Source organism: Dysidea avara, chromosome 1, assembly GCF_963678975.1.
Source record: "Dysidea avara chromosome 1, odDysAvar1.4, whole genome shotgun sequence".
Classification (NCBI taxonomy): Eukaryota; Metazoa; Porifera; class Demospongiae; order Dictyoceratida; family Dysideidae; genus Dysidea; species Dysidea avara.
The window spans coordinates 34,511,004-34,525,981 of record NC_089272.1 but is presented as its reverse complement, the minus strand read 5'-3'; the positions used below and the strand labels follow the sequence as shown (position 1 = coordinate 34,525,981).

Genomic DNA, 14,978 nt, shown 5'->3' with positions numbered 1-14,978 from the left:
TCGAATGGTGGTTTTGATATTGTGAAGGACCTGGCTTGGCAAGAAATGGTTGAATGGTCTAATATTGTTGGCCAAGCGTTTCCTTTGTTGATTTTGTTGCATATCAGCCACTACCAAGCCAGCACAGTCTTGTGATCTCATGTGTGGGCTTCGTGATCAGTTAAGGTCTGCCTTCATTTTGAAATCTATCTCTTTGGTGGGAACTCTACAAGCAGCTACAAGTACTGGAAGTGATCCCTTGTGTAAACTTCCTACATGTGCTTGCTATCTAAGTTATACTGACTGAATTCTTTAAAATTATTTATCTCAAAACTTCTAATATGCATTTTGGATCATTTTCAAAAATCCAGTCACATTTGATAATTGACTTTGACACTACCCTGTATGCATAGATAAGTACAATATGTTGCATCAATTGCCACATGTAGTATACACACATAGACACACTACCATCAGTTGCATTACTAATTCCTTGTTCAAAATGGTTGTAAAACTCACTCCATGACCTTTTCCAAACCCCAGATGTCAGCAAAGCATTAGATACTTTTATTTTGGTGAAAATAAACTCAATTAGACTTGGACTTGCTATATGCAACTTACAGTAATGGTATCACCACCAAATTTGTATTGCTATAACTTACACATCATACCATATAATCCTATAAAACTATACGTGTATTTACTTGCTATAGAATAAAGAGCAACTACAATGCCATGATATAACTTTAAGGTGCAAAAATCATTCTAAGTGAATGTGAATTTTCACAACTTCATAGGCTAGCTCTGTTTATAATAATACAATAGACATCACTAGCATTTTTACAATTGAAGAGATCATATCCAAGTCTGGTTTTCCAGCATTTGAGTAAATGTGCATGAGCATACAGGCACTGGGGTCACTGTTTTGAGGTGTACAATAGTAGCAACATGACTCCAACCTATACTCATAACAAGCATGCACAATGCTTGTATCGACATTCCGAAAGTAACATGATCCAACTGCATGATGGTACACGAGAGACCGGTTATCCCTGTTCCTGTTCACTTTAGGTGTGTGTCCGCTACAGGGTATGCACAAGGGCTACTGAAACACTCAACATTACAGATCATTTAGAATGTGATAGACATCACAGGCATTTATGTAGCGAAACTGACATATGGTGGTTGTGGCGGTGAGAGGGTTAAAATTGATACTAGGCATATTGTACCACCTGTTTCTAGTCACAGAACAACAGCTAGCATTATTTCAGCTACTATAAGTTTAGTCGTTTTGATTGAAATATCATTCATACAGTGAAACCTCTATTATCCAATGTTCAATGGGATAAGAAAATTGTAGCAGATTAGCAAAGACGTCAGGTTATTAAGGTAGAATTACATAGAAAATATCTTTTTGATATACAAAAGAACTAGAGGTATTCTGGATTATAGAGGTGTCAGGTTAGAGAGATTTCAGTGTATACACAATTAAAACTGTGCTCACTTATTAAAAAGTTTATCATACACACTATACTTTTAATCAAATTGCTAAATGTACAGGTGTACTTTAACTGTATTACTACTGTATGGAAAATAAATTAACCAACTTCTGCACTTATTAATAAGCAGCAGAAATGTCTTCAAAACGTCAGCTGTATCCAGTATAAATAGTTCTTGGTATAGACCAGTGAAATACAGTGCATCCACATACAAGCACTCACACAAAAAGATTAAATTTAAAATAATAGCAGGAACAACAGTAGGAAAATGCAACTTGTCTGTTGGTTGCAGGCCTTACACTTTATAAAATGAACTGACTCATTGTCACATCCACTGGTAGATATAAAGTACTCACTATTTACTGAAGATGACTGATCTACATGTACTGATGAAATTGTCGTTGAAGTGATTGTGGATTTGGATGATGTACTGTAATTTACTATAAAAAATGTTCATAATAATAAATATACACTGTACATACATGCATGCATGCACAGACGCACAAATGTACAGTACAATACACACATAGATGTATGTAAGCATGATTATTACAGTATGTAAACACATACATGTACTTACAGGGTACATGCATAAGTACAGAAATAAACGCATACATTCATGCACACAGATATACAAAAGTTTAACATACAGATGCAGCTTACCACAACTGCTAACATTAGTAAATGTGCTTCTTGCAATGTAATAATGGATATTGTGCCTACCATCTTCACAAATTGAGCAATCAAAGCTGTATCCCATTCGTTCAGTTTGCAGTGCAGTAGGTGTATTCAGTGTAATAGTGAGGCTTTCTGTAGCATCAGTGTCACACATATGTGCATGGAGCAATGATGTATTAAACAGTGTTTTCAAGACTAGCAATACTTCAGTGTTGGTAGTGCACACTTCCAATGACATGCAAAATGGACAATTTTCATACATGTCTGTAAATGATAAAGAAGATGATGACTTGTAAGCAGTAATATAAAAACAGATGTGATAATTATATGAACATGTGTTTACAGTAGTAACATACTATACTGTACATTGTACAGTAGATATATATTGCAAGCAACAGATTTGTTGTACAGACAGTACTCAAAGGGGTGAATTGATTTTTGATGGCAAACTATCCTGGGTAAAAATAGTATTATGTCATTATACGAATATGTTTTGTAAAGTGAATCTAATCCAAAACAGCCAAGCTGTAAAAAAAGTGTGCGGCCCTCAAAAAGGCTATGGTGAAAAAAGATGTGAAATCCAAGGTGGCGGCCAAGAAATGGCTGTGGTGGTAGGTTAATGGTAAAAATTTTAATAATGATAATTCAGGTAAATTTTGTGAAGCGGCACAAAAATTTACCTGAATTGTCGTCATTAAAATTTTTACCATTAACATACCATCATAGCCATTTCTTAGCCGCCACCTTGGATTTCACATCTTTTTTGACCATAGCCTTTCTGAGGGCCGCACACTTTTTTTACAGCTAGGCTGTTTTGGATTAGATTTCATTTCTTTTTGTATTTGTATACCCCAAAGCTGGCCTATGGCCAGCTTTGGGACTTTTTAACCTGTCTTTTTTTCTTTACTACAGGAAGAAGAAAAGATGAAGTAGATGCACTTTAAATATTTTATCAGTAAATATACAATTATATATATAATACATATGTGACCAGATTTGCGAAAAGGGGCCTTCCACACATCCAATTTGCCAACTTTGACAATTGATAACTTCAGATTGGAAAGAGCTATTGCCTTGAAATTTGGGCAGTGGTGATTTCTTTGCAGCTGAACTCTCTACATGATGGTTTCTTTATAGCTGAACTCTCTACAAAGTAACTTCTTCTAACTGATCTTTCTACAGGGTGATTTGATTGTAGCTGAACTATCTACAAGGTAATTTCTTCTAGCTGATCTCTCTACAGGGTGATTTGTTTGTAGCTGAATTCTGTACAGGTGATTTGTTTGCAGCTGAGCTCTTTACAGAATGGTTTCTTTGTAGCTGAACTCTCTACAAGGTAACTTTTCTAGCTGATGTCTCTACAAGGTGACTAGTTTGTAGCTGAACTCTCTACATGGTGGTTTCTTTGCAACTGAACTTTCTACAAGGTGACTTCTTCTAGCTGATCTTTCAATAGGGTGATTTGTTTGTAGCTTCACTCTCTACAAGGTAACTTCTTCTAGCTGATCTCTCTACAGGGAGATTTGTTTGTAGCTGAACTCTCTACAAGTGATTTGTTTGAAGCTGAACTTTCTAAATGATGGTTTCTTTGTAGCTGAACTCTCTACAAGTTAACTTCTTCTAGCTGATCTCTCTACTGGGTGATTTGTTTGTAGCTGAATTCTGTACAGGTGATTTGTTTGCAGCTGAGCTCTTTACAGAATGGTTTCTTTGTAGCTGAACTCTCTAAAAGGTAACTTCTTCTAACTGATCTTTCTACAGGGCAATTTGTTTCTAGCAGAATTTTCTACAGGGTGATTTCTTTGCAGCTGAACTCTCTACAATGTAATTTCTTCTAGCTGATCTCTCTACAGGGAGATTTGTTTGTAGCTGAACTATCTACAAGGTAACTTCTTCTAGCTGATCTCTCTACAGGGTGATATGTTTGTAGCTGAATTCTGTACAGGTGATTTGTTTGCAGCTGAGCTCTTTACAAAATGGTTTCTTTGTAGCTGAACTCTCTACAAGGTAACTTCTTCTAACTGATCTTTCTACAGGGCAATTTGTTTGTGGCAGAATTTTATACAGGGTGATTTCTTTGCAGCTAAACTCTCTACATGGTGGTTTCTTTGTAGCTGAACTCTCTAAAAGGTAACTTCTTCTAGCTGATCTCTCTACAGGGTGATTTGTTTGTAGCTGAACGATCTACAAGGTAACTTCTTCTAGCTGATCTCTCTACAGGGTGGTTTCTTTGTAGCTGAACTCTCTAAAAGGTAACTTCTTCTAGCTGATCTCTCTACAGGGTGATTTGTTTGTAGCTGAACGACCTACAAGGTAACTTCTTCTAGCTGATCTCTCTACAGGGTGGTTTCTTTGTAGCTGAACTCTCTAAAAGGTAACTTCTTCTAACTGATCTTTCTACAGGGCAATTTGTTTGTGGCTGCATTTTCTACAGGGTGATTTCTTTGCAGCTGAACTCTCTACATGGTGGTTTCTTTGTAGCTGAACTCTCTACAAGATAATTTCTTCTAGCTGATCTCTCTACAGGGAGATCTGTTTGTAGCTGAACTATCTACAAGGTAACTTCTTCTAACTGATCTTTCTACAGGGCAATTTGTTTGTGGCAGAATTTTATACAGGGTGATTTCTTTGCAGCTGAACTCTCTACATGGTGGTTTCTTTGCAGCTGAACTCTCTACAAAGTAATTTCTTCTAGCTGATCTCTCTAGTGGATGATTTGTTTGTAGCTGAATTCTGTACAGGTGATTTCTTTGCAGCTGAGCTCTTTACAAAATGGTTTCTTTGTAACTGAACTCTCTACAAGGTAACTTTTTCTAGCTCATCTTTCTACAGGGTGATTTATTTATAGCTGAATTCTGTACAGGTAATTTGTTTGCAGCTGAGCTCTTTAAAGAATGGTTTCTTTGTAGCTGAACTCTCTACAAGGTAACTTCTTCTAGCTGATGTCTCTACAAGGTCACTAGTTTGTAGCTGAGCTCTCTATATGGTGGTTTCTTTGTAACTGAACTCTCTACATGCAAGGTGACCTCTTCTAGCTGATCTTTCTACAGGGTGATTTGTTTGAAGCTGAACTCTCTACAAGGTAACTTCTTCTAGCTGATCTCTCTACAGGGAGATTTGCTTGTAGCTGAACTCTCTACATGATGGTTTCTTTGTAGCTGAACTCTCTACAAGGTAACTCTTCTAGCTAATCTCTCTACAGGGAGATTTGTTTGTAGCTGAACTCTCTACATGATGGTTTCTTTGTAGCTGAACTCTCTGCAAGGTAACTTCTTCTATTGATCTCTCCACAGGGCGATTTGTTTGTAGCTGAATTCTCTACATGGTGGTTTCTTTGTAGCTGAACTCTACAAGGTGATTTTTTTCTAGCTGAACTCTCCCTTTCCATAGTTGCATGAACTCCCTACAAGGTAACTTCTTCTAGCTGATCTCTCTACAGGGTGACTTGTGTGTAGCTGATCTCTATACAGGTTTCTTATTTCTAGCTGATCTTTTGAATTCTCTTCAGGGTGACTGCTCTATTAGGATGACTGCTCTATTAGAGTATCTCGATCTCGCACTTGCTGCATCAAGTTGGATTTCGTGTTATAACTCCGTGGCTTTAAGTCTGATTCTTCTACACCATTGATGATCCTTTCTAAGATGATTACTCCATCTGTACAACGATTTTCAAAGCATTACCCCAAGCACTTTATCTGGTAGGCGTGGCAAGCAGTCGTTTTTTTTATTAGCTAATCTCGATTGCGTAATTGTTACACACTGTTGGTTTTTTCGTTGTATCTTCCTGTTTTTTAGCTCGATTTCTTTCAAACCGCAAAAGGTTTGAGGTTCAATAGTTAACCTATTCACCCACTGATTTTCAGCTTCTTCCCATACGCGGTTTACCCTGTAGGCGTGACAACACATTGGTGTTATTTTTCGTGAATAATCGCTCATAACACTTTGCCTGTTTATCGTATTCTAGCCAAAGTTGGTACCGAGATGCCCCGTTATATCCCCCCTTCTGTGTGCCAAATTTCAAGGTAATCGGATATGGCGTTCGAGTTTTATAGCAGTTTTTGTAAGTGTGCGACAAGAAAAAGAAAAATAAGAAGAAAAAAAAACGAAGAAACTGAGCCAATGTTTGAAGTCGCATATCTCGGGAACGCGCAAAGCGATTTCGCTCAAATTTGGAATATGGAGTACTGCAGTTGGAGGGCATGTCCACAGCAAAAGTTGTCTTGTTTCATCAAGGAAGCACAGAGCTACGGAGGTGCGAAAATTTGCATTTTCTTTCTTCCTGTCAATATACTCACGGGTGTTACGCGCCGGCTTCTTGGGCCGCACGACACACTACCGTGTGTCTTGATGTTGGTGAACATAAAATTTCCATTACATAGGAGGGGCAAAAAAATTGTAAATTTAAACAAGTAGAATAGGGATTGAAGTTGTGATTTTGAAAAAAAACTGTGTAAACAAGAAGTAATAGGGATGGTGATTCACAATACTGTTTAATACATCAATACAAGCCAAGCAGCTTGATTTGTGTACATTGAATTTAAGATTCCTATTTTGACTGTTCAAATAAAAGCCGAAATAGGAATCTTAAATTCAATGTACACACACACACACACTGCCCAGAATGTAGTTTCAGTGATGGGCTATTGGCCACACTCTTTTTAAATTTAATTACACCACATGCCACACCCCCAAATTTAATCTTTTCACACCCCCTTTCAGTGATGGGCTATTGACGCAAGTTGAAGAACTCTAAAACGTTCAGAAACAAATTTGAGTGAGCAGCATTTATGTTTAATGTTTAGTTTAATACATCTTGATGCATTTTAGTCTCATGCGTTGCTTCAAATGGCATTTTTAACACTGCTGTACTTTTGCTTTTATGGCTTCATGAGTGATGGCATCTCAAAGGCATGACTCTAGCTCTATATCTCGCAATCGTCTTAGAAAGCAAAGATTTTAATACCACACGCATCTATTGCTAGCTGGGTAGGAATGATTTTAAAATATGCCATACATTTTTAGTGCTGATATCTACTTCCTGTGGGCTGTAGACATGTGAAATACGTAAGAAGAAGAAGATGGAGATTTGGGGCGATCTTGGAATTTTTTAAAAGCTCCCAAACCGCTTCCCTTGTGTTTTATACTTCCAGATCAGTTTTTACAACACAAGAGGAAGGTCTGGAAGGTTTTTGAAATACATCCAAAGCCAGGAAGGCTGCTTTTGGCAGGCATTCTATTAGAGAGTCTTGAAAATGTTTGCCCTGATCCCTATTATGAGCCACAATTGTGGTTCATGATATTCCAATAGAGTTCACACACAAAAACATAATACGGTACATAACTTCTTGTTTTGGGAAGACCAACTGAAGATCGAGATACTATGATAGAACAGTCACTGCATTTTACAGAAATGCTGCTGAGAAATACAGACTATGTTTTGAGCAAAAATACAAAATACAATAATAATAATAATAAACCAATTAACAGAAAGAATAAATATGTGGTAAGTCAGCATCAATAATTACGGTACAGCCTTTCATGTTTAATAGTGCATACTTGCTAACATCGTGCTATACATGACCAGGCTTGTGAAAGTGAGGCATTTGGACACAAACTATACACACTCCATCACATAACAGGTCATATTTCAGTACTAGGATACAATTCTGTGACTTATGCTATAAAGCCAACTAAATGTTTCACAAGTACCAAATATTGCATGGCTGTATAATGATTTAAAAGTTACAGTGTAATTTTATGTGCCCACATGCCTGGTCACATACAGTATGAACATTTCAGCCACTTGTACACCTCATACTTTTTTTGCATATTTCAATGCATTAAATAACAAGTGTAAGGAAACCTAGAAATTTTAAATCTCATAAAATTAAAAAGTAGTGTGAAGCAAGGGAGGTAATCTACACCTGCAACTATACTAATGGACATTTAATTCTTACTTCAGTCACATGCAGCTTGCTAATAGTATAGCTATAGGGTCCACTAGCATAGTTGCAGGTGTAAATGACCTTTCTTGTTTCATTATTTCTATGATCCCTACTCCAATTTAATTTTTTCTTATACGTACTTGTTGTTTACTTTTTGTACAAAATCAAAACACACGATAGTGTGTCGTGCGGCCCAAGAAGCCGGCGCGCCACACCGTAAGTATATTAACAGGAAGAAAGAAAATGCAATTTTCACACCTATGTAGCTCTGTGATTCCTTATCCGATTGGAACCAAATTTGCTAGAGACGTGCCGCCCAGTTAGGGGAGTCTACATACCAAATTTGAAGAAAATCGCTCAAGCCATTTCCGAGATACGAGCGAACAAAATTTCGTTTTAATTTCTTCGTTTTTTTTTCTTCTACTTCTTCATTTCGCACACTTCGCAAAATCCGCCATAAAACACGAATGCGTGCTCAGATAGGGCTGAAATTTGGCACACTTAAAGGGCTCATTAAGGCGGATCTGTGTACCAACTTTGGTAGGAATCCGATGAACATTCACGGAGTTATGACCGATTATTTGCGTAAAATAAGGTCGAAGGTCTGTCACGCCTACAGGGTAAACCCCTTGGAGGAATCAGTTGAAAATTGATATGTAGATGGAGCAACCATCGTAGGAGTGCGTTTGTGTGGTTTGAAAGGAATCGGAATAAAGACCATGGAGATATGACACAAAACCCAACCTGTATCAAAATTACGCGATCGATTTTTATGAATAAAATAACTATTAGTTTTCGTGTCTACCAGGCAAACCGCTTAGAGCAACGAGCTGAAAATCAGTATGTAGCTGGAATAATCATCATGGAAAGTTCTTGCAGTAGTACAGAAGAATCGGAATACAAATCACTGAGTTATGATTCAAAAGGCAACTATGTGCAGCAAATGCGAGATCGAGATACTCTAATAGAACAGTCACCCTAATAAAGCATTCAGCTGCATGTATAATTTACTTAGTTATATTAGATTGCAAGTTATTCTGTAGGGAATTCAGCTACAAACAAGTCACCCTGTAGTCAGATCAGCTAGAAGAAGGTACCTAATAGAGAGTTCAGCTACAAAGAAGCCATCATGTAGAGAGTTCAGCTGAAATAAATCACCCTGTAGAGAATTCAGCTACAAAAAAATTGCCCTGTAGAGAGATCAGCTAGAAGAAGTTACCTTGTAGAGAGTTCAGTTACAAAGAAACAATCATGCAAAGAGTTTAGATGCAAACAAATCACCCAGTACTCAGAAAGTTCCGCTATGAACAGATCACACTATAGAGAGTTCAGTTAGAAACAAGTCATCCTTAAGAGAGATCAGCTAGAAGAAGTCACATTGTAGAGAGTTCAGTTACAAAGAAACAATCATGCAAAGAGTTTAGCTGCTAACAAATCACCCAGTAAAAAGTTCCGCTATGAACAGATCACACTGTAGAGAGTTCAGTTAGAAACAAGTCATCTTGTAGAGAGATCAGCTAGAAGAAGTTACCTTGTAGAGAGTTCAGTTACAAAAAAACAATCATGCAAAGAATTTAGCTGCAAACAAATCACCCAGTAAAAAGTTCCGTTATGAACAGATCACACTGTAGAGAGTTCAGTTAGAAACAAGTCATCCTGTAGATAGATCAGCTAGAAGAAGTCACTTTGTAGAGAGTTCAGCTACAAACAAATCACCCTGTAGATAGTTCAGCTAGAAACAAGTCACCCTGTAGAGAGATCAGCTAGAAATAAGTCACCCTGTAGAGAGTTCAGCTAGAAGAAGTTACATTGTAGAGAGTTCAGCTACAAAGAAACTACCATGTAGAGAGTTCAGCAGCAACAAATCGCCCTGTAGAGAATTCAGCTACAAACAAATCACCCTGTAGAAAGATCAGCTAGAAGAAGTTACCTTGTAGAGAGTTCAGCTAGAAACAAATCACCCTGTAAAGGGTTCAGCTACAAACAAGTCACCCTGTAGAGAGTTCAGTCAGAAGAAGTTACATTGTAGAGAGTTTAGCTACAAGAAACTACCATGTAGAGAGTTCAGCAGCAAACAAATTGCCCTGTAGAGAATTCAGCTACAGACAAATCACCTTGTAGAAAGATCAGCTAGAAGAAGTTACCTTGTAGAGTTCAGCTACAAACAAATCACCCTGTAGAGAGTTCAGTTAGAAACAAGTCACCCTGTAGAGAGTTCAGCTAGAAGAAATTACGTTGTAGAGAGTTCAGCTACAAAGAAACTACCATGTAGAGAGTTCAGCTGCAAACAAATTGCCCTGTAGAGAATTCAGCTACAAACAAATCACCCTGTAGAAAGATCAGCTAGAAGAAGTTACCTTGTAGAGAGTTCAGCTAGAAACAAATCACCCTGTAGAGGGTTCAGCTACAAACAAGTCACCCTGTAGAGAGTTCAGTCAGAAGAAGTTACATTGTAGAGAGTTCAGCTACAAGAAACTACCATGTAGAGAGTTCAGCAGCAAACAAATTGCCCTGTAGAGAATTCAGCTACAGACAAATCACCTTGTAGAAAGATCAGCTAGAAGAAGTTACCTTGTAGAGTTCAGCTACAAACAAAGCACCCTGTAGAGAGTTCAGTTAGAAACAAGTCACCCTGTAGAGAGTTCAGCTAGAAGAAATTACATTGTAGAGAGTTCAGCTACAAAGAAACTACCATTTAGAGAGTTCAGCTGCAAACAAATTGCCCTGTAGAGAATTCAGCTACAAACAAATCACCCTGTAGAAAGATCAGCTAGAAGAAGTTACCTTGTAGAGAGTTCAGCTACAAACAAATCACCCTGTAGAGAGTTCAGTTAGAAACAAGTCACCCTGTAGAGAGTTCAGCTAGAAGAAATTACGTTGTAGAGAGTTCAGCTACAAAGAAACTAACATGTACAGAGTTCAGCTGCAAACAAATTGCCCTGTAGAGACAAACAAATCATCCTGTAGAAAGATCAGCTAGAAGAAGTTACCTTGTAGAGAGTTCAGCTACAAACAAATCACCCTGTAGAGGGTTCAACTACAAACAAGTCACCCTGTAGAGAGTTCAGCTAGAAAAAGTTACATTGTAGAGAGTTCAGCTACAAAGAAACTACCATGTAGAGAGTTCAGCTGCAAACAAATTTCCTCGTAGAGAATTCAGCTACAAACAAATCACCCTGTAGAAAGATCAGCTAGAAGAAGTTACCTTGTAGAGAGTTCAACTACAAACAAATCACCCTGTAGAGAGTTCAGCTACAAACAAGTCACCCTGTAGAGAGATCAGCTAGAAACAAGTTGCCCGTAGAGAGTTCAGCTAGAAGAAGTTACATTGTAGAGAGTTCAGCAGTTTAGCTGCAAACAAATCGCCCTGTAGAGAATTCAGCTACAAACAAATCACCCTGTAGAAAGATCAGCTATTAGAAGTTACCTTGTAGAGAGTTCAGCTACAAACAAACCACCCTGTAGAGAGTTCAGCTACAAACAAGTCATCCGGTAGAGAGATCAGCTAGAAGGGTCACCTTGCAGAGAGGTCAGCTACAAAGAAATCACCCTGTTTCATCTTTTCTTCTTCCTGTAGTAAAGAAAAAATGACAGGTTAAAAATCCCTAAAGCCGGCCATAGGCTATGGCCGGCTTTGGGGTATACAAATACAAAAAGAAGTGAAATCTAATCCAAAACAGCCAAGCTGTAAAAAAACAGTGCGGCCCTGAGAAAGGCTATGGTGAAAAAAGATGTGAAATCCAAGGTGGCGGCCAAGAAATGGCTGTGATGGTAGGTTAATGGTAAAAATTTTAATAACAACAATTCAGGTGAATTTGGTGCCGCTTGGTCTTGGCACAAAATTCACCTGAATTGTCGTTATTAAAATTTTTACCATTAACCTACCATCACAGCCATTTCTTGGCCGCCACCTTGGATTTCACATCTTTTTTCACCATAGCCTTTCTCAGGGCCGCACTCTTTTTTTACAGCTTGGCTGTTTTGGATTAGATACTTTATTCCTGGTTAACCATTGCATATACAACATCAAAGAAAAGAATGGCATTGTATCCCAAACTATCAATTACTGAACTGTGAAGTGATCATTACACTTCATTTTTAACAATGTTTCACCCACTAATTACAGCATTGCCAATGAAGAACAGTACGAGAAGTGCCTTTGCAAATAATCCAGTCACTACGAAAAGTACAAGCGAATATATGCCCCAACAATTACTTACTGAAATGCAAAGAAACCATTCCATTTCAGGTTCAGATATCTTCCACCTATTACACAGCATTACAAATGGAGCACAGTACAAGAAGTGCATCTGGAATTAACCCAGCCATGCAGTGGAAATTAAAGCACTGAAACTATTGACATGTTAATACTATGAACATGATACTGCAGAAAGAAATGGGACCCCAGGGAGAACAAGGGTAAACCCATGATGCTTGCATTGTAGCTGCAGCTGTGGTTGTTGAAAATGCATGTCTTGGGCTGAATTGACATTGGATAGCCAAGAAATCAAGCCTATAGCCTTATTCATGGCTGTCCTGGTATATAAACACTGTAGCTTTATGAAGGAAAGTTTCACACAGTTTTAGTGATGGAGCTTGAGAGAAGAGGATTCAACTAAGCCAACTGCAGCTCACCTCAAACTCACCAAAAAGATTTCTTATTATGTGTGACCAGCTGAGCAAAAGCTGGTCATTTTTGCACATTCCTCAAATTCCATTTTATTGCTTTTCTGTTATTGATAGTAACAAAGAAGTAGCACAGCCAAAGTTTCAGCCTTTTGTGATGAATAATCTTAGAGTTAGCAATTGGAACACTAACTAATACAATTAGAGAAAGCATTTTAATAGATTTTCAATTACATGTACATCTGTGATACTGTGATTAGGAATAAAAAGTACAGAAAACATTGGGAAATGCATGACCACAGACACAAAATCTATTGCCACATAGAATCTACAGGAGGTAGCTATCTGAAGCTCCATTGATGCATACTCCCTGTTTGCTGTAAATGCGCTAAACCAATATCGTGTTATGAGCCAGTAAAGCATAGAATTTGTGACTGATGAAAATGTTTTTTTCAGAGATGAAGTATACAGAGAGCTGTTTGGTTTCCTTGTTTACCAGACAAGAAAAAGTGTTGTACTCACCTGGACTATGCATCTGGACTTGTTGAACATTCCTGATAGCTTAGTTGGCAGTCATGTTTATTCAACATTTTCCTGCAAAGCGATTCACATCAAAGCCTATTAGATGTGTTAGCATTCTTGAACAATTTTCTTAGTCTTGCATGGCCAGACTCTACTCTCCACATGGCACATTGGCATTTATTGCTTGAAGATTATAAGTATTATAATCTTGACTCGATAAGTGCTGCATGGAAAGTAGGATCTGGCCAGACAAGACTGCTGATTTTCTAACTCTGAACTTACAAATATCAGCTGTGAATAGCCTTATCTGGTATCATTTCTAATTTTACAGCCCTATAATTTATCCTATCCATAGCACATAGTCATGAAACAACAGAGAATGCAAATATTCTTTCCATGTGACATATAGAAAATTGGAAATTACAATATACTTTGTGCTGCATCTAGCAGAATTTTTACTGTAGACTATGATCATTTTGAATGGCAATTTTTATGTGCATCCACAGCATCCAATGATTGCACAGTGGACAATTAACACTCAGGCTTACATGCAACTGGTGTATTTGTACAGCAACAATATGGTTTGTTTAATCAATCATAACTCATGACTGAAACAAGATACAAAGATGGGACATGGCTTAATCTGTTCACCATAAGGTATATTCCTTGTACTACTCCATGGAAACTGAGAAAAAGACCATTCAAATAAAAATAATGATGATGGCAAACTTTATTTCTACTGCACTGTATATAAACACACATAGCTACAATAGGTTCCTTCCTGATTTGCAATTAAACATGTGGTAGAACCAAAGGGGGATGGTAGAAGGGGGTGTTAATGTTGGTCCAATGGTGGTTGTATTTGTAGGGAAGTGAGGTAAAGGTCTGGAGACTTATGGATTTGAATAATACATTTTGCCTATTTGAACATCACTGTCTGAGTGGGTTATATATTCACATGGCTACTGTTGAGCATTAGGAAGTATTTGACCCTGGAAAGTGATGGATATTCTGTCTTGGAATATCAGGCTGTTAATTGTGCAAGTGTCCCCCCCACCCCCATATTGTGGACAGCTTCCTCCGTAGCTACTGTACACGGTAATTTTACAGCAGTTACACATTAGCTTCTAACAGTGTTGAGTGGTCAAACACTGTACCATATGCTTTAGCTACAGACTTAATGATACTGGCTGCAGTTATAGGACAGGGTTAGCTATGTGCCTGCTGCTACAGCATTTTTTTTATTAATTCATCATTTGCTCACCTCTTGGAACGAAGAGTAGCTGCTTCTGAATCAATACACTTCCATTGGCTCTGTACAGACAATTATACTGACCATAATTGTCAGGAAGGGACTGCAGAGTTAGCTTCAATCCGGTTTCCGTTTCTTGTCCCAAATTGCCAGACAGGTTGCCTTCTCTAACCCACGTGCACTCAGACAGATTACGACCGCTGCAGCATGAAAAGGTTGCGGCTTCATTGTTATCTGGAGGGATGCACACTTCTACATGGTCGTGACACCGTGGAGCTATGTTGCCATGTGTTGACTTCGTGAATGCTAATAATACTATTGCCAACAGTAAAACAGACTCACGATCAAAAAATAGTTCAGTACACATAGCGAACAGCTGGTTACGGGACTGCCGGGTTGGCATTAATTGACAACACTCAACCTGCAAAGTAAAGATAAAGCAGTTTACTCGTGGATACTGACACAAAGCTATCCGGT

At 38.0% G+C, this 14,978-nt stretch overlaps 1 protein-coding gene and 1 long non-coding RNA gene across 5 annotated transcripts in view; both read right to left on the bottom strand.

Annotated features, from left to right (window-relative positions):
• Window positions 1–14,978, bottom strand: part of LOC136263117 (uncharacterized) — a 206,026-nt gene that overhangs the window by 164,735 nt on the left and 26,313 nt on the right. The window lies entirely within an intron of this gene.
• LOC136263018 (uncharacterized) overlaps window positions 1–14,978 on the bottom strand; it is a 50,749-nt gene that overhangs the window by 35,636 nt on the left and 135 nt on the right. For 2 of the 3 annotated variants that reach the window (XM_066057460.1, XM_066057477.1), the window contains exons 2-4: window positions 14,514–14,922; window positions 2,142–2,420; window positions 1,835–1,918 (exon numbers count right to left, since the gene is read on the bottom strand). In XM_066057460.1, the coding sequence (XP_065913532.1) occupies window positions 1,835–1,918; window positions 2,142–2,420; window positions 14,514–14,904 (754 nt within the window). In that variant the 5' untranslated portion in view covers window positions 14,905–14,922. Of the gene's footprint in view, window positions 1–1,834; window positions 1,919–2,141; window positions 2,421–14,513; window positions 14,968–14,978 lie in introns of those variants that run through there. The other variant, XM_066057469.1, reaches the window with a different exon arrangement.